Source organism: Anabrus simplex, chromosome 1 (genome assembly GCF_040414725.1).
Source record: "Anabrus simplex isolate iqAnaSimp1 chromosome 1, ASM4041472v1, whole genome shotgun sequence".
NCBI classification, from domain to species: Eukaryota; Metazoa; Arthropoda; class Insecta; order Orthoptera; family Tettigoniidae; genus Anabrus; species Anabrus simplex.
The window spans coordinates 1,031,137,122-1,031,157,782 of record NC_090265.1 but is presented as its reverse complement, the minus strand read 5'-3'; the positions used below and the strand labels follow the sequence as shown (position 1 = coordinate 1,031,157,782).

General features: G+C 35.1%; 1 protein-coding gene across 1 annotated transcript in view; it reads left to right on the top strand.

Annotated features, from left to right (window-relative positions):
- The window catches only part of LOC136857881 (protein kinase C-binding protein NELL1), a 603,636-nt gene that overhangs the window by 541,948 nt on the left and 41,027 nt on the right, over positions 1–20,661 (top strand). The window contains exon 15 of the mRNA XM_067136916.2: positions 11,346–11,366. Within this exon, the coding sequence (XP_066993017.2) occupies positions 11,346–11,366 (21 nt within the window). The remainder of the gene's footprint in view (positions 1–11,345; positions 11,367–20,661) is intronic.

Below are 20,661 nucleotides of genomic sequence, written 5' to 3'. Positions count from 1 at the left end.
ATATATTAGGAAAAACATAAGGAGTAGGTAGATGGTTGTAACATTTGAACCACACAGATATAAAGTTCTAGTAAATCATTCTTAAAAATTGTAATATTAGATAATACCTACAAAATAATGAACTCTTGTACTTAATTTAAGTATTAGAAAGGAACAAATAAGTGTCAAATCTAGTCTTATATAGACAGATAGGAACAAGGAAAGGAACACATAATAGCTCAAACTCAATGGCAGGTCACAGGGTAGGAAGAGAAAGCAACAGAAAAATGACACAAGGACATACATGAAAACACAAAAGGACAAGGACAGTCTCCACATCTTCAAATAGACAGTCTCTTTCCTTATCAGTAGGAGCTGCCTGGTTAAGATGGTAAAGGCGTGCTCGGTTCACCCGGAAGGACGTGGGTTCGAATCCCCATCAGGAAGTTGTAAAATTTAACAAACAAGATTTCCACTTCCGGAGGTGCACATGGCCCTGAGGTTCACTCAGCCTACACCAAAAATAAATACCAGGTTAATTCCTGGGGGCAAAGGCAGCCGGGCGTAGAGCTAACCACTCTACCCCAGCAAGTGCCGAGGTTACGGATAGTAGAAGCCTTTACCTTCTACACCTCCAAGGGCCTTCATGGCCTGTACAGAGAAGACTTTGCTTTGCTTTTGCTCCCACTTCTCTTTCATCCATCTCTTCTCAGCTTCCAGACACACACTCCTGATAAAACTGGGAAGCAGAAACAAGCTTGCTATGGCTGAAAAGAACTGGGATTGATGAGGAGAGAGCCTATGTATTTGAAGATGTGGAGATTGTCCTTTAGTGTTTTCATGTTTTTGCTTGGCTTTTTTCTGTTGCTCCTTACACCGACCTGCCATTGTGTTTATCCTATTATGTGTTCCTATTCTTCTACTTAATTACTTACCCGTGGATCACTCTTATAAATGTATGGTTTTACTGTAAAAATTATATATATATGTTTTTTTTGTTTTTTTACTTTAACTACTCTTAATATACAGTACCTGTTAGAATATTTACTCTATGTATTTATCGTCTTACTACTCGAATATGAATTAGCAATCACTAGATATTTGCTGAAATCTTTACTGACAAAACAAACAGTGTGTTCTGGAAATGCAAAATTAAATTTATTAAATGTTGTTTGATGATTTTCATTGAACTGAATCTGTTAGATATTTTCCCCATAGAATGTCTTCATAAATCACATTCACGTGATATTGAAAATGTACAAACACAAATGTTACGAACAAGCAGATGATCTTTTGTTATATACTTTTTTTTCCTTCTTTTTTAACACTATACAGTCACCAGTTCCCAGTTTATCTTCATTCACGATTTAAAATGTACTTATAACAACTTCATACACTAAGATCCTATTTCACATACAAACCTTTAACTGATTGTTAACTGACCAACAAACCCCAACTTAAGCTTTAACCTAACATGGGGGTTCCACATATATGAAGATTCTATGCAATTAAGTTGAATATTTATACATATAACATAAGTCAGTAGTTATAAACTCATTGCTGCATATGTATACAGTTGAAATTAATATGGTTCTCATTTTCATTTCCTCTTATGATTGCTTGGTTTGCCTACATTATGAGTCCCAACTTTAAAAAGAATTATAAATCATTATCACACATTACAAAGTTCCTTGATATCATAACAGGGCATATTCAGTTCAGTCACAGTAACTTGACATTCTTATCAGTACTTACTAATATGATATTCATATGTAAAAAGTGCCACTGTAATAACTTGAGAAAGAAATTTTCTACTTTTCTTGTTGAAATCTGTAGATATATATCTTGTCAACTTCATGTAGAGTAGTTTGTCAGAACAGCCTTTATAAATATACAAGCTCATAACTTAAATAGAGTATATGAAACTAGCCGAGATCATGCAGACTACACTTCAAACAGTACATCAAGATGATACACTTAGTATTTTGTTATGACCTTCACTTTACATATGATTATATTTTTGTGATACATTCAAACACCAGTATTGTACTGACCAACTTCATTACTGGTATTGATCAGATACTGAAATACAAGGGCTGATCAGTAAAGACTGAGACTGATTTTTTCACAGATGTTTCCATTTCAATGTTTACATGATCATTTTCAAAGTAGTTCCCTCCTACTTCAATGCACTTTTTATAGCATCTCTGCCAGTCCTTGAACACATGCTGCAGACCATTTTTGTCAGGTCCTTGAGAATCACCTCACTTTTCTTGAGCACTGCTTCAGAGTTCTCAAATCGAATGCCCCTAAGCTTTGCCTATAGTGTGATGGGAATAAAAAAAATCACAGGGTGCAAGATCAGGGCTATAAGGTGGATGCAGTACACAGGTAATACTGAATTGAGCCAGAAACTGCATGACTTGATTTGCGACGTGAGGTTGTGCATTGTCATGATGAAGTCGCTACCCAGTCTGAGAAAGCTCTGGTCGTTTCTTTGCAATGTGTTTCCTCAGTGTAGCCAATACTGACATGTAGTATGCTGCTGTAACAATAGTGTGAGGGGGAACTGCATGCTGGCAAATCATTCCATTACAGTCAAAAAATGTGAGCACCATCACTTTCCCTGCAGGTGGAACAACTTTTGCCTTTTTTATTGTTGGAGAACCTGGTGATTTCCATACCGTGCTGGCTTGTTTTCCTTCAGGATCATAATGATGCGGCGATGACTCATCACCGGTGATAATCATTTTCAAAAATGCATCCCCTCCATCAGCAAAAGAGACGCAGCACCTCATGGCTTGTCTCCATTCGCACAGCCTTTTGCTCAGGAGTCAACAGACATGGCACCCAACTGGCACAAACGCGGGTCATATGGAGATGATCATGCATAATCATAAAGACACTGCGATATGAAATTCTCAACACTTTATTGAGGTTACGTAATGTTATCCACTGATCCTCACGGACAATCACAACAGCTGTGTTGATGTTGACTTCAGTCACAGCAGAAGCCGAAACACCAGGCCTACCTTGCTTAATACAGACAAGTCGGCCTTCTTTGAAGTCCTTGAACCACCTAAACACCGTTGCACGAGGTAGTGCATCTTCACCATATGCTTGCTTCAGCTTTTTTTAAGTTTCAGTGGCTGTATGGTTTAAACGAAAACATAATTTGATTGCACTGTACTGCTTCTCTCGCGTCACCTCCACTGTCTGGTATGCGAAATGCACGTAGCTTCTACATAATAGAGCATTACTACCAACCTACCGATATGAGAGTGCTGCCGCCTCATCATCATCATCATCATCATCATCATTGTACAGTTCCAGTTTTCCAGGTACTGTTAATGAGCCTCTTCCACTTCTTCCTGTCCATACAATTTGTTATGGAGAATATCATCCACTGGTAACTACATAAACCTTGATCATGTCCATCCATCGTACGCTGCCACCTACGGACATTATGCATAAAAGTTCGCTCCTTTCAAATATTTATGTTACAGATAGGAAACTATCACTTCTCGTGGAAAATTACTGCAGCAGTTGACAGATAAACCTGAAGCACTTCAAGGGTTAAAAAAATACCCCTATACTTTTAGCCTACCTCCATAAAACATTACTGCGGCCACTGTATGGGCAGGCATATATCATTTGCTTGGCATCTGCCACACCCAAACCCTCCCATCTGACTATTAAATGGTGTAGCATGATTCATCACATTGAATCAGTCGTCCATCGACCAGTGCCTCTTTAGACCACCAAACGCAATGCTTAGCATTATGGCTGGGTGTCTGAGCCTTGATCTTTAGTCCTTGTATTTTCCATTGCACAGTCATGGTGTGAGTTGCTTACTTATTGGCACTGGTGAATTTGCATGATGTCATATGATATTCCCATTCCACCTTCTTCAGTGCTATATGATCCCTGTTGGTCAACAATTGTGGTCTACCCAGCCGTGGTTTTTTTGTAGTTGTGTCTTCCCATTTCCATTTCACAATCACGTCCTTGACAGTCATCTTGAGCAACTTTAAATTGATAGAAATTACCCTGACTAGTTGCTTGCTGATATGGTAACCAATAACCATTCCATGTTCGAATTCACTAAGCCTTGCTCCACCTGTTCTGTATGTATCTCAAAGCAGTGAATAGGGTTGCTATACATCCCAGATTTTCCAGGACAGTACCGAATTTACAGTCACCAATCTTGGCATCCTGAAAGAGTTTTTCCAAATTTCATTAAAATTTAAAATGAATATTGGTTTTTGCTGTATGTAAAAGGATGTTACAAAAATGACAATGCCTTATTGCACAAAGCACTGTATTGCACTGTACATCAAAATTTCCTTAGCAGAGAATGATAATTTGACAGTCAAAGATAAGTGGATACAAACTGTTAGAAAATTTGTTGAGAACAATTCTTAATGTTAAACAATGTAGATGTTTCAGCTTTTTCAATAATAGTTGAATTCATTCTCAGTCTCCCCAGGACTAATGAATGAATGAATGAATGAATGAAATGAAAGAAATTGCTTTGGTTGAGCATATTTATTCACTCTTGAATTCATGTTGGAGCGATTAAAGGAACAGGCTATATTTTGATATGATTAAAGCAAGTTTAATACTTAAAACTCATTTTTTGACCTTATCAGGAGTGCTGTTTTACCACAAGATTCTAAGGGGTGAAAAGAAGTACTTGATGAAAAATACTGTAGAAACCAAAGGGGTGAAGATAAGCTAGGCGCTTCATTCCTCTATCCAACAAAATGAGTATGATTTCTGGTAGTATTTGCTACATTATTATTATTATTATTATTATTATTATTATTATTATTATTATTATTATTATTATTATTATTATTATTATTATTATTATTATTATTATTATTATTATTATTATTATTATTATTATTATTATTATTATTATTATTATTATTATTATTATTATTATTATTATTATTATTATTATTATTATTATTATTATTATTATTATTATTATTATTATTATTATTATTATTATTATTATTATTATTATTATTATTATTATTATTATTATTATTATTATTATTATTATTATTATTATTATTATTATTATTATTATTATTATTATTATTATTATTATTATTATTATTATTATTATTATTATTATTATTATTATTATTATTATTATTATTATTATTATTATTATTATTATTATTATTATTATTATTATTATTTAATGCTAGGGGGAAAAGTTAGTTAAATTATCTGTAGAATATTGGATGTCTATCATTATCATTTACATACATCTTTCACATTGTTCTTCTTTAAAATATTTTTATACTAGCAGTTACCCACAACTTCACTCGCGTGGATTGTCTAATTTGATAAAAGTAATCGTTCCTTGGTACTGTACTAAGACATCATCTGAAAATCCCTAAAGTATAAAAACTCACTGGAAAACTGAGTTTCATTCACCCCAGAAAGTCTTTGTAAACCACGTTTGTGGTATTTCCTTTAGGGGCTAAGATGACCATGCAACATAGAACTGTACATGTGAGAAAGTCTTCTCTCACTTTAAAAAAAAAAAAAAATGTTTCTTTATTTTTAAAGGAGATTCCAAATACCTATTTCCACGTCTGTAACATCTTCAGTTTTTGAGAAAAAAGTATCCCCATAAAATAATTCAACCCCTTTATCAATCTCTCCCCCACCCCCACCTAAGTGGATTTTCCAAAAACATACATGTTTCTTTATCTTTAAAAGAGATTCAAATACCAATATTTATGTCTGTAACATCTTCAGTTTTTGAGATATAAGTATCCTCGTAAGAAATAATTCAACTCTTTTTTCACTTCTTTCCCCCCCCCCCCGTTTTGTGCCATTTCCAAAAACAAAAAGAAAATACATGTCCCTGTATTTTAAGTATCCTCATACAAATAATTAAAGTAATTATTGAATTAATAATTTTTCAATTATTAAAATTGAATAATAATTCAATTATTGAATTATTTCAGTGTTGAATAATTGGAGTTCAACAATAATTCTTGGCATCCTGAAAGAGTTTTTCCAAACTTCATTAAATTTTAAAATTAATATTGGTTTTTGCTGTATGTAAAAAGATGTTACAAAAATGACAATGCCTTATTGCACAAAGCACTGTATTGCACTGTACATCAAAATTTCCTTAGCAGAGGAATTTTTCAATTCCTTCACGCACACACCCCTCCCCTTATGTGAATTTTCCAAAAATAAAAGAATATGTGTTTCTTTATTTTAAAGAAGATTCCAAATACCAATTTTCACATCTGCAGCATCTTTAGTTTTTTAAATATAAGTAGTCTCACACAAGGAATTCAACTAATTTTTCAACACTTTCACCCCCACCACCAAGTGGATTTTCTGAAAACAAAAAAAATACATATTTCTTTAGTTTTAGAGGAGACTCCAATTACCAATTTTCACATTTGTAACATCTTCAATTTTTGAGATATCAGTATCCTAATAAAAATAATTCAACTCCCTTTTCAGTCCTTTATTATCCCCTCCCCCCCCCCCCCCTGGTAAGTGGTTTGCCTGAAAACAAAAAAATATAGGTTTATATTTCTTTATTTTTTGAAAGAGATTAAAAATGACAATTTTCATGTCTGTAACATGTTTTTTTGAGATGTACTCTAGATATTCATATTTTAAAAATTCACCCCCTTTTTCAGTTCCCCTTATTTGGGTTTTCTGAAAAGAAATTATCTATGTTTCTTTACTTTTACAGGAGATTCCAAATACCAATTTTCACACCATTAACATGTTATGTTTCTGAGATATACCGTAGATATAGTCTTTATAAAATGTTAACCCGTTTCTCACTCCTGTTCACCCCTATTAATTGGATTTTCCAAAAAAAAAATATATTTTCTTTATTTTTAAAGGAGATTCCAAGTATCAATTTTCACTTCTGTAATATCTTCAGTTTTTGAGATATAAGTATCCTCATAAAAGGTATTCAATCCCTGTTTCACCTGTTTTCACCCCCCTTGAGGAGATTTTCCAAAAACAAAAAATGTGTTTCTTTATTTTTAAAGAAGATTCCAAATACCAATTTTTACATCTGTAAAATTCTAAGTTTTTGAGATTTAGATATAATCAGTTAAACAATTCACCCCCATTTTCACCATCTTAGTAATGGAATATCCAAAAATCCTCCCTTAGTGAGCACATTGTAATATAAATGCATCACCAAAATTTTATTTCTTTATATGTCCAGTCGTTTTGGCTCGGCGATGATGAATCAGTCAGTCAGACAGTCAGTCAGGGCATTATTTTATATAAATGTCCCAGATTTTGACTGTTGTAATATAGCAACCCTAACTGAAAAACTTTGAGGCCTTGGACACCTTTTACAGTAATAGCAGCGGTCATAGTGACATATAGGCTCGAGTTTACTCAACATGTTTGTATATTTTTGATTGAATAGTGTATACAGGAGAGAAATATAATCATAAAATGATGATGATGATAATAATAATAATAATAATAATAATAATAATAATAATAATAATACACCCTTTCCATAACTAGTTTGTCCTTCAAATATAATGGTGAGAACTGCAATCTAATTCATTCCAGTACACTTTGAATTATTGAAATTAGCATACAGGGTGGCCCACTTAAAACATTTCACTGCAGATTTATCTGGAACAACAAGAGATATTGAAAAATGACTTTCACGGGCATGAAGGCAGGGAAGGGGCTAATTAAAGTAAATACTATGAGCCAGTCCAAAACGTAGGAAAATAGTATTTTCAACATCAACGTACGTTATTTTAAATGGACATAAATAATGGCGTTTGTTTCATCGCAACAGGTCAATTACATCCCGAGATATTGCAATGTGAAGTTGACGCTTGAGATAAACGAAATGCGCAGCAGTTGCACATCCCGAGAGTCCAGCGCAAACCTCGCGGTCTTCTTAGTCGCGATGTGATTGCCGGACTGCGATACAATAATCCCTGTACTTAATGTTATTTGCACTGTTATGAAGAGGCTTTAAACAATGCCTATTTCCAGTCACACACAATGGAATTATAAAGAAAGGAGTTGCTCGTTAGTGATCTATTTATCTCTACTACTGTACAGTACTGGAATGGACATAATGGTAATGAAATTGAATATCACCGGTCAGGGATCAACCGCTGACCGAGGATCTAGCAGAGGGGGAAAATTCCAGTTTACTGTACGTAGTTGAACGTCAATTACATAATGTTACATGACAAGTACAGGACATGTTTCTGAACATTTTTAATTACTACATTACACATGAAAGTTTGCACATGATGAAGTGATGACATAAACATATGTTTGTACAGTAGTACGTACAAAACGAGCAACATTCTCAGAAACACACAAACATGAACGCTGGTATGCAACTAGATTTCTCACAGCAGAAACTCTACCAAGCATGTTCGAAGAGATCGCCATTTACATGGCAACACCGCTGTGCACGCTCCAACACTGATCGAAGTACTGCTGCCAGTGTTTCTGGTGTTATTGCAGCACATGCAGCGGTAATACGGTCTTACATGTTGTCCCTTGTTGTTGGAACCTGCTGATACACCACATTTTTAACATGTCCCCAAAGGAAAAAATCTAATGGGGTCAGGTCTGGTGATTGTGCTGGAAATCGCTGAACAGGACTACCTCGTCCTATCCATCAAATTGGGAACTGTTGATTTAGTGCATTTCTTGCCACTAAGGCATTATGCGCAGGCATCCATCATGCTGATACCACATTATTTGACGCAAATTCAGAGGTAGGTCTTCCAATAGTACAGGTAAGATATGTCTCAAGAACTGCCTGTATTTTTGCCCAGTCAAAGTGTCATCAATGCAATACGGGCCAATGATGTGCTGTCGTACAATACCACACCATACATTGATGCTCCACTGACGTTGATGGTCTACCTGATGAAGCCAATGTGGGGTTTCCGTTGCCCAGTAATGCATATTGTGTAAGTGGACGTTCCCATGGTTTGTAAACATGGCTTCATCGGTAAACAGTACCCTACGCATAATCTCATGGCTTTGCTGCAGAACCCATTGGCAGTGTTCCAGATGAATTTGAAAGTAATTGCCATGAAGCTCTTGATGTAGTGACAAGTGGTATAGGTGGTATTTATGCCTGTGAAGAATGCGTAGCACACTTGTTCGAGGGAGTCCAATCTGTCTTTCTGTTTCACGAAAATTGGCATGAGGTTTTATTACAACGGCTGCCAGAACAGCGATTTCTGCTGCTTCATGTGTTACTCTCTTGTTTCGGACTAGCGGCCGTGGAGACAAGCATCCTGTCGCGCGGAGTCTTCTAACAATATTAGTGAAGGTAGGACGGGTTGGGTGATGTCTATTCGAGTAACGCTGTGCATACAGTTGTGCTGCTCACGTGCCATTTTGGTGACATTCTCCGTAAAGTAATAACATGTCAACCATTTATTCATTTGTGAAACCCATGTCAAATGCCTAGAAAGGATGGACAGGTAAATTAATGCCACGTTTAAAATAGTGATACCAATTACTAACAGTACACCACTGTCATTTACCCGAACGTACCTCCAACAAGTCAACCTACTTCATAGAGAACCTTTCGCACAATACACAGCGGTGATGTCACATCGTTCCGTTCCAGTACAAACTTTCTGAGGCGAGGGGTGTATTGGGTAGTGTAATGGGTTGGCTTACACTGACCGGTGACATTAAATTTAGTTACAGTAACTTTGCTGTACGAATTATGTACATTCTCAAATAATACAATACAGAGTACTGCACTGTACTATGTAGATAAATAAAACACCCAAGAGAGAAACCGTTGTTTACATAACGGTATCCCTTTGCTGTGGCAGGAAACCTTCCTCTTATTTTCATCACTCTTGATAACATTGCAAATAACATTAAGTACAGTGCCTGTCGCATCGTAGTACAGCAATCATATCACGAGTAAGAGGACCGTGAGGTTCGCGCTTGACTCTCGGAATGTGCAACTGCTGCGCGTTTTGCTTATCTCAAGCGTCAACTTCACGTTACAATATCTTGGGATGTAATTGACCTATTGTGATGAAACAAATGCCATTACTTATGTGATTTTTCATGTTAACGATTGTGCAAGAAATAATACAGGGTGTCCATTTTAAAAAACGTAAGTTTATGTTGAAAATGCTGTTTTTCTACGTTTTGGACTGGCTCATAGTATTTACTTTAATTAGCCCCTTCCCTGCCTTTATGCCCGTGAAAGTCATTTTTCAGTATCTCTTGTTGTTCCAGATATATCTGCAGTGAAAGGTTTAAGTGGGCCACCCTGTATAATCAATTCTACAGGATGGCAGCACAAATGAAGTGTTCGAAAGGAATTACATATTAGCAGGTATCAGGAAGTTGTAAAAATATACTATATTTTATATGTAGACTTAAGGTTTTGCTGAGCATTAGTAGACAGATGAAATGTTAGCTGTATGTCTAAATGTTGGCATTTGTAATTTATATAAATATTTCCTATATCTGCTGCATCCATTCCTGTGTGTAAATAGCTACTTCCTGTTTATAAATTAATTCCTTCCTTCCTTCCTTCCTTCCTTCCTTCCTTCCTTCCTTCCAAGTAGGTTTAGTGTATTGTATGTTTTGTAACACAGAAGCATATATTTTTTTAACATTCATTAGTCATCAAGCAAGGAAAATATATGCAACAAATCTTCTCATTAAATAAAAATAAATTCTCATTTTCACTGATTAAACTGAAACAATAATATGTATGTTACAGTTGGCCAGCTGTCTATTTGTTTGGGTATTTGCTGATGTTAATGCATACAACTGGTACTTTGATTTCTTTGTGTATATCTGTGTGTCATATTTGTCTTTGTAATTATTTTATGAAGAGAAGAGGAAAGAATGAGCTGTATGATTAGCATATAGCTTGCTTGCCTTATCCTGCTAGCCTGATGTTCAGACAAATGTAGTAGTACCATATTAATCAGTATTTCTCATCATTGTCATTTCTTTGTAGATAGAATTGACAGCATGAAGAATATTTAAACATTTACCCTTTATGTTAGGAAAATTAATAGACAGTTCATATTCCATAGTCTTGTAGTGAGTAAACATTTTGTGTAGTGTCTTTATAATTGACACAGTTGCTTATTTGTTTAGTAGCATAACCTCAGAGTAAATATAAAAATAATTTGCTGGTTTGCTAAATAATTTGCAGTGCACTAATTTTCTGCTAATGCTGATTAACATTACTTAATTTATGCGCCCTAATACTTAAATGCTAATGCTGTAGTAGAATAATAATACTGTTGATTTGTTGTTTGGACTAACCATGTGTGTAACGCTGGGTTCCCTTGCAGGTGCCGTACTGTGCCCCACTGGTGAGCAATCTCGCGTGTTGTGTGCATCGGTAAATCACGTGAATCCTACACTTCCTTTTTGTTAAGTTTCATTTTGTTATGTATATGTAGCATATACATATATTTTGTTTATTTTTCTCATGGTTGTACATTCCCACTTTAATTCATTTTACAGTGCAGATGCCAATCTCACATTACATAATGTAATAACCATTAATTGAGAAGTTTACTGTTTCTACAGCAATGAAGTGTTTCATTGGTACAACAGTTTTGCTATAAAAATAATAGCAAATATCAATTTGAATTCAGTCTCATTCCTTGCTTAAATTCTTCATTTTTTTACAGGATTTTTTCTCAGAAGTGGTATTTCTGATATTTGGAAATCATAAGCTCTTTCCATCAGAAATAGAAAATCAGAAAGTACAGTAATTACTTGATAATGTCTGCATTTCCTTTAAATTATGGGTAATCTTCTAGAAATAACTTGACTAAATAGACCCGCATAATTGTTGAGGTCCACCTGGTGGCCATGATAATTAGAGACGAGAATTATAGGCACTAGAAACAGTTAAAATAGGCAGGCATATAGGCTCTTAAATTAGCTAAAATAGGCATTTAAATAGGCACTAACGTGTAAAATAGGCAACAAAATAGGCTGAAAAAATTATTTAATATCACACTCAATTACTATAAAAGGAATTTACAACCAACGTTTCAATGTTTTCTAGTAACAATCTTGTTCTCCTCTCATGCATAATGTTTTTGTACTGAGAGAAAGATCAACATCACATGAAGTGATTGGACAAAACTTCAGTGAAGTCACTTCATCTGGTTTTATTTCACTGGCAGCAGCTGCCTTCCCAGAGGTTCGGACAAAACTTCCCCTGACTTCTTCCACAATCCTAAATGACTCCACCAGGGGCATGCCACTCTTCTCCAACTTGGTGATTGCTCCCGGCAGCTTGTTGAAATTTGAAGATGCTCCGGTTTATGCAGGGGCATATTAGCTCTTAACATTGCAGTGCATAGGTCTGAAGAGAATGGTTGTTGGTTGCTGCCCAAAGTGGGCTGGTAGAAAGGCTGCGTTGACATGTTCTGTGACAAGAGACCACCAGCGTTCTAACTCCTCATTCAGTAATTTAATTATTATTTACATTTTAGCAATATAAAAGAATAATTGAAAGTTCACGACTAATACAGCCTTGTAGCAAAACATTTTGCCGCACTACATAAATTAATAGACCTATATATGCTACAATGAAATGCAATCATAGTTCTCAATCACAACAAAAAAAAAAAAAAAAAGATAAAAGGAACAAACGAACTTATCTCCTTACTGCAAGCTTGACAGACTACCCTTCCATCCGTAGAGAAATTGAGATCCCCTACTATGATCCATTGCTTCAGCCAGTAGGACTTCGATGATTTTTCTTCGGGTATTGCCTTAAACACGCTTTTCTTTCTTCTTCCACTTCATGATAAATCACAACACGTTCTGAACATAAAGCGTACGCGTACAACAGTTCGCATCGAAAAGGAGGTACAGGGCATATGGGTTGTGCAACATAGTTCGATGTTGTCTGGTTCTCGCATATGTCTTAGGACGTTGGAGAGGTTGAAGGCTTCAAGGTCAAATTGTTCCTTGTTTCTCCTGATGGAAATTTCCCTATAACTATTTCTGGTGACTTCTGAGAAATCCCATTTTTGTTCGTGGGGTAAACAGATATTGAAAAAAGAGAAGATAATTCTGTCGAGCACACTAGCTACAATATAATGCACTGGAATAAAATCAGCTTTTTTTAAATACAGTCAAAAGGCATCAAATAGGCATTTATACTCCAAATAGGCACAATAAAACCAATGAATTATAGCTAAAAAGATCCTAAAATGGATTTATATCTCAAAAGCCTACATTTCTGAACACAAGAATAAAATAGACAAATAGGCAAATTCCCATCTCTAATGATCTTTATGATCTGACACCGTGGTTAGCCAGTCTGAGTAATGTTAATGGAAAATCATCTCACCACCACAACGTTAACCGGAAGTGATGGTATATATTCCTAATTGCTAGACTGTGTACCAAAAGCCTTCTCCAGAGTCATCATATAGAGTGAACCAACTCTTTGACCAAAAATGATGCACACAAATAATTAAGATTGCAAATCATGTCCAATGAATTGTATCCGAACACCTAAGCATTAGGAAATATGTAGGGCTGCTGAGAAATAACTAATTCATTTTAATATTTTGGTATCATATGAAGCTTGCACTGAATTTACCTCAGCACATGTCCCTTTGTGATTTCATGCTGAGACAGAATAAAAGTTATACTACCTCGAAATAGGGTTGATTGTAGGTTTTGAAGTGGGACAAAAGGTAATGTTCAAAAGAGATAATCATGACATAAGAAAGGAGAGCTATTATTAATAGTACTTAGAGGAGATGATCATTCAAGGAAGGGAATGCTCAGTCTTTGGTGGAATTAGAAACTCACAGTTGCTGGGATTCAAACCATAGCCAACCGGTGATAAGGGAACAGGAAACTGGAAGTAGGGATGACATAAAAATGTTAGTGCTGAACTGTAGAAGTATGGTAAAGAAAGGAATAGAATTAAGTAATTTAATGGATATACTTATCAGATATTGTAATAGTAGTTGAATCATGGATGAGAAATGATATAATGGATGCAGAAATGTTCTCACAGTACTGGAGTGTGTATCATAGAAATAGGAATGGTAGGAGGGGGAGTATTCATTCTGGTGAAAGAAGAATTTGTAAGCTATGTAAAAGATAAAGATGACAAACATGAAATTCTAGGTGTAAGGCTCATCTCAATAGATAACAGGCAACCTGATGTCTTTGGAATGTACAGACCGGGAAATGGTAGCGCTAACGCCGATTCAGAATTATTTGATAAGATAATCAGCTATGTGGGTAATGATAAGGAAAGGAATGTGATTGTGATTGTAGCAGGTGATCTCAATTTACCAAATGTCAATTGCGAACGACAGGAAGCATGACCAACAAATGACAAATAAGTTAATATGGGAAGGGCATCTGATTCAGAAAGTGATGGAACCAACTAGAGGGAAGAATATTCTGGATGTTGTGCTGGTAAAACCAAATGAGCTCTATAGAGAAACTGAAGTAATAGATGGTATTAGTGATCATGAAGCTGTTTTTGTGGTAGTTAAAAATAAATGTGAAAGAAAGGAAGGTATTAAAATTAGGACTACTAGGCAGTACCATATGGCTGATAAAACAGGCATGAGGGAGTTTTTAAAAAGTAACTATGATTGGTGGAAAAAGGTAAATAAAAATGTAAACAGACTCTGGGATGGGTTTAAAGCAATTGTTGGGGAATGTGAAAGGTTTCTACCTTTAAAGGTGGTAAGGAATGGTAAAGACCCACTATATTATAACAGAGAAGTAAAGAGACTAAGAAGGAGGTGCAGGTTGGAAAGAAATAGTTAGAAATGGCTGTGGAAGTAAGGAGAAATTAAAGGAACTTACTAGAAAATTGAATCTAGCAAAGAAGTCATCTAAGGATAACATGATGGCAAGCATAACTGGCTGTCATACAAATGTCATACAAATTTTAATGAAAAATGGAAGAGTATGTATAGGTATTTTAAGGCAGAAACAGGTTCCAAGAAGGACATTCCAGGAATCATTACTGAACAATGGGAGTGTGTATGAGAGGATTTTCAAAAGACAGAAGTATTCAGTCAGCAGTATGTAAAGATTGTTGGTTACAAAGATAATGTCCAAATAGAGGAGGTGACTAATACTGGAGAAGTATTAAAATTTACCTATGACAACAATGACATTTAGAGCAACATACAAAAGTTGAAAACTAGAAAAGCAGCTGGAATTGATAAGGTTTTGGGGGATATATTAAAGACAATGGGTTTGGATATAGTACAGTATCTGAAGAACTTATTTGATTATCATTTGCATGAAGGAGCTATACCAAATGAATGGAGAGTTGCTATATTAGCCCCTGTGTATAAAGGAATTGGTAATAGACATAAAGCTGAAAATTACAAGCCATGCATTGCAGGTAAGCTTTGGGAAAGCATTGTTTCTGATTATATTAGACATTTTTGCAAAATTAATAACTGGTTTGACAGAAGGCAGTTCAGGTTTAGGAAAGGTTATTCCACTGAAGCTCAACTTTTAGGATTCCAGCAAGACATAGCAGATATTCTGGATTCAGGTGGTCAATTGGACTGTATCGCGATTGACCTATCTAAGGCATTTGATAGGGTAGATCATAGGAGACTACTGGCAAAGATGAGTGAAGTTGGACTTGACAAAAGACTGACTGAATGGCTTGCTACGTTTCTAGAAAATAGAAATCAGAGAATTAGAGTAGGCGAAGCTTTATCTGTCCCTGTAACAATTAAGAGGGGAATTCCTCAAGGCAGTATTAGTGGACCTTTTTATATTTTTTTATATATATCAATGATATGTGTAAAGAAGAAGAATCAGAGATAAGGCTTTTTGCAGATGATGTTATTCTGTACAGAGTAATAAATAAGTTACAAGATTGTGAGCTACTGCAAAATGACCTTAATAATGTTGTGAGATGGACAGTAGGCAATGGTATGATGATAAACGGGGTTAAAAGTCAGGTTGTGAGTTTCACAAATAGGAAAAATCCTCTCAGTTTTAATTACTGTGTTGATGGGTTGAAAGTTCCTTTTGGGGATCATTGTACCTAGGTGTTAATATAAGGAAAGATCTTCATTGGGGTAATCATATAAATATGATTGTAAATAAAGGGTACAGATCTCTCTACATGGTTATGAGGGTATTTAAGGGTTGTAGTAAGGATGTAAAGGAGAGGTAAAATACGTCTCTGGTAAGACCCCAACTAGAGTATGGTTCCAGTGTATGGGACGCTCACCAGGATTACTTGATTCAAGAACTGGAAAAATCCAAAGAAAAGCAGCTTGATTTGTTCTAGGTGATTTCTGACAAAAGAGTAGTGTTACAAAAATGTTGCCTAGTTTGGGCTGGGAAGACTTGGGAGAAAGGAGACGAGCTGCTCGACTAAGTGGTATGTATTAAATAACTTGTATGTTTTATTATTCATCTGCCTATTCAATACAATACAATACAATACATCCAATACAATACATGTATTGTATTGAATAGGTAGATGAATAATAAAACATACAAGTGTTATTTAATACAAATATTTTCAATACGTACTCAAAAATTAATTTTATCACATATAACAAGTGGTATGTTTCGAGCTGTCATTGGAAAGATGGCGTGGAATGACATCGGTAGACAAATAAGTTTGAGTGGTGTCTTTAAAAGTAAGAAAGATCACAATATGAAGATAAAGTTGGAATTCAAGAGGACAAATTGGGGCAAATATTCATTTATAGGAAGGGGAGTTAGGGATTGGAATAACTTACCAAGGGAGATATTCGATAAATTTCCAATTTCTTTGCAATCATTTAAGAAGAGGCTAGGAAAATGACAGATAGAGAATCTGCCACCTGGGCGACTGCCCTAAATGCAGATCAGTAGTGATTGTTTGATTGAAGCTAGTGACAATGGCACTGAGCTATCCTGTCGTTTATATTACAACTAAAAATGTCTATGACCAAATTAACAATCTACCATTAAGTATACCTTCATTATACATTAATTATGGATAAATTTACAATTTTTTAACATTTTCATTCAACTCACTTCATTTCAGAAAATTACTGACAAATTTACAGTTGAACTGTTTTATTACAGTTGACTATACATTACATACGGTACTGCATTGCATTCCAGACATAATGGGTTCAAACCTTTCCATTGGCCACCCTGAAGATCATTTGCATGGTTTTCCCATTTTTGCAACAGGCAAATGGTGAATCATAATTAAGGCCATGGCTGTTACCTTCCCAGACCAATCCCTTTCTTATCCTAGCATCATATTAACTCTGCCTGTGTTAGTACTGTGTTAAACAGAAAGAAAAAAAAATGTTAAGTTACAAAAGTCCAAGGGCATGGCATGGTATATAAAACTATATACTCAAAAATAAGTTACAAGTATAATAAATGCAAAACATATCAGAAATCTCCTTTAACTATCAGTAAACAAGCACAAAATCTTTGGCTTTGACAGTGTGCACCACAGTGGTAACTACAGTTTCCTGTGATTGTAGCTAGGCTTCAATCCCAATTGAACTTCTGTCAATAATTACTCTATTACTCCCTGCTCCAAGCAAATCTCATTCATTATGTGGTCCTTTCCATTTCAAACCCTTCTTATTATAAACTGTCAGTGTCTGGTAGTAATTCACTCACTTATCAATGTTCTGAATGGGAAAATAAGTTTAGAGGAAAATGCAGTACATTTCAGGTAGAGATTGTACCTGAAGCCATTATTACAAAGTGTCTGAGAAATAAATTCATAAAATTCTAATACAGGATACTTTTCATTCATAAGGAGATATAGAAAAAAAAATGTTAAAGTTTATAAAGGAAGATCTTATGAACTCTCAAAGGCTATTCAAAATAAAATGGAAGTGTCACTTTTTAATGATATTAGAAATAGTACCATAATGTGCAAATAAAAAAAGCCAGTACCACCAAGTTAGGAGGATATTTACAGCCTAGTGCTGATAATTTATCACTATTCATTAGTAATAAATCTCTGATATGGTATAGTCTTAATATGCAGGTGTTCCTATTTGAATATTACTATGCAAAATTTGCATTTTATGAATCAATACTTGCCAAAAAATTAGATTTTACTTCTTCAATTATTCACTATTACATACTTATAAAGGATGTGATATTTTAACAGGTAATGTTGTGTATAGGGAGCTGTTATTATCACGGTGGCTTTATTGCTGAATTTCTACCTGGATGTCTGATGCTTAAATCCTAGTAGACTGCTGGCTGGAATTTTTACATGAGAAATTACATGATATGAGAGAAGCAATTAGGTCTCAAACCCTCAACCAAAACCCAAAATAAGCTAGAATGAATTCAGCAGCCACAGAAAAAAGTACAGTTGAAACGGCTTTTTACATGTTGTACATAATTCTTGATAACTGATTTTGTTTAATGTATTTATTTTTCTTTTTGGTCCCAATGAAGAATTACATATAATTTCTGACTGAGCTATTTATAACTACTGTAACTTACAGGTAATTCTTCTTTCAGTCTGGCTAATTTTCAAAGTTGTTAATAAGCTGAGCTGAATCACTAACTTTATAAAGAGGTTGTAATCTCACTATGAATATATTATTAAGTATTCCAGATTCTTTCCTGTACAACAAAATAATTCCTGGTGTGATCAGCAATTAAATATGTCACAGAACTTAAACTTTACTTTTGGATTTCATTGTAGTGCCGGCCCCGGGGTGTAGGGGTACCGTGCCTGCCTCTTACCCGAAAGCCCCGGGTTAGATTCCCGACCAGGTCAGGGACTTTTACCAGGACCTGAGGGCTGGTTCGAGATCCACTCAGCCTACGTGACTAGAATTGAGGAGCTATCTAGCGGTGAGATAGCGGCCCCGGTGTAGAAAGCCATGAATAACAGCCGAGAGGATTTGTCGTGCTGACCACACGACACCTTGTAATCTGCAGGCCTTCGGGCTGAGCAGCAGTCGTTTGGTAGGCCAAAGCCCTTCAGGGATGTAGTGCCATGGGGTTTGGTTTTATTTCGTTGTAGTTTCAGCGCAGTGCCCAAAGTGCAAGTCAGTTCAAAATTATAGAATAATTCAAGTATGTTTGAAAATTAGTGAGATCATCATCTCCACTTAGGCTTATGCAAAAAAGAAAAAAGTAAATTCATTTAAAAGTAGTAACATTTTAAAATATAGCTATACAAGTATTATCAATAAGTTTGTATAGAAATTCCAAGGAAGTAACAGCTAAAACATATTATCTATTTTGTATGTAATTCTGTGTTATACATACTTAAAAGCATTCCCCTCGAACTATGTAGAAACCAGCTTCTTTTTTATACACTAAAGATACCGTATTTGTTTAATGATATTTATGCACACAAAAAAGCAGGTATTGATTTATAAGAATGCAGCCTACCCTATTGATGCAATTTGTCTGTGTTCATTACACAATCTTTTCTAACTTGGTTGTACTGGAGCCAATATATATTTCTCAACAGATAACTTGTCATAATGAAGGAGAATTTAAATTGCAGAATGTTCACAGGATTGTTCAACAGCACTATCTATGCAAATATATGAGGACTGACATTTGACTGAGCTTTGTTGAAATAACATGTAACTGAGCTTCATTCCTTCTAACTATGGCTGTAAAATTAATCAAAATGGGAATGCACTTCCACTAATCACACTCTTATCTATTATACTAACAGTATAACTGACATGTCTGTTGATTTTGTAAACTCACCTTTAAGGACTGGTGCAACAATTTGTAGATAATTTTCCCTCTGTCTCTCCGTAATTAACAGCATGGTCTAACTTGCACTGGGTGTGTTCACATAGTCACTGTTTCTGTACAAATTAGTGAGTGTGTATATTTTTGAATGGAGTGCAATAGATATAAGCTTTGTGACATTGTTAATAGTGATACTAGCAATGAAGTATTATTAGGTCTACTGCTTAAACCAGCATCACTGTTGGTAACTTGAGCACTTAGAAAACCACTGCCATATTTATGCATACAATGCATGCTATGAATAAATATCTCTTCACTGACTACAATCTGCAAATATTTTAATTAATAACAATGACATTCACTGAAAATGAAATCAAATACATGTTCTTGAGCTGCTGTTTTGAAAATATTAATAATGAAATTTAGGCATTCAGGTGTAATTCCTACTTCCAGAGTTAATTATGCATTTATTCACAAGATGAGTATTTTAACAACTTTGTAAAAAATGAAGCTTCTCTGAGTTATGTAAGATGAAACTATGCAAACACTCAGGACTTGAGCCCAGCTTCCCTGCTTTCATGTAAACTTACCTGTCTGAACAGACTATTCACAAGAAAGCAAACTCTTAGTTGTTGAATAGCTGTGTATGGTGTTCCCTACACCGGATGTGCTATCTTATGAATAGGCCTTTTGCAGATTGGTTAATATACCCATCAAGAAAGTGGGGAGTTTTATGTTTGAAGTCAGAGGACATTCTTAAGTAGGTAATGACAACATTGTAGAGAAACCATCCTTGATAGGCAGTCCTACAACTAATGCTTCTTCAGCTATTGCGATAAATCATTTGATGATGATGATGATGATGATTGTTGTTGTTGTTTAGGTCATTGACCTATTAGATAAATTGTTGATTTATCTTAATTG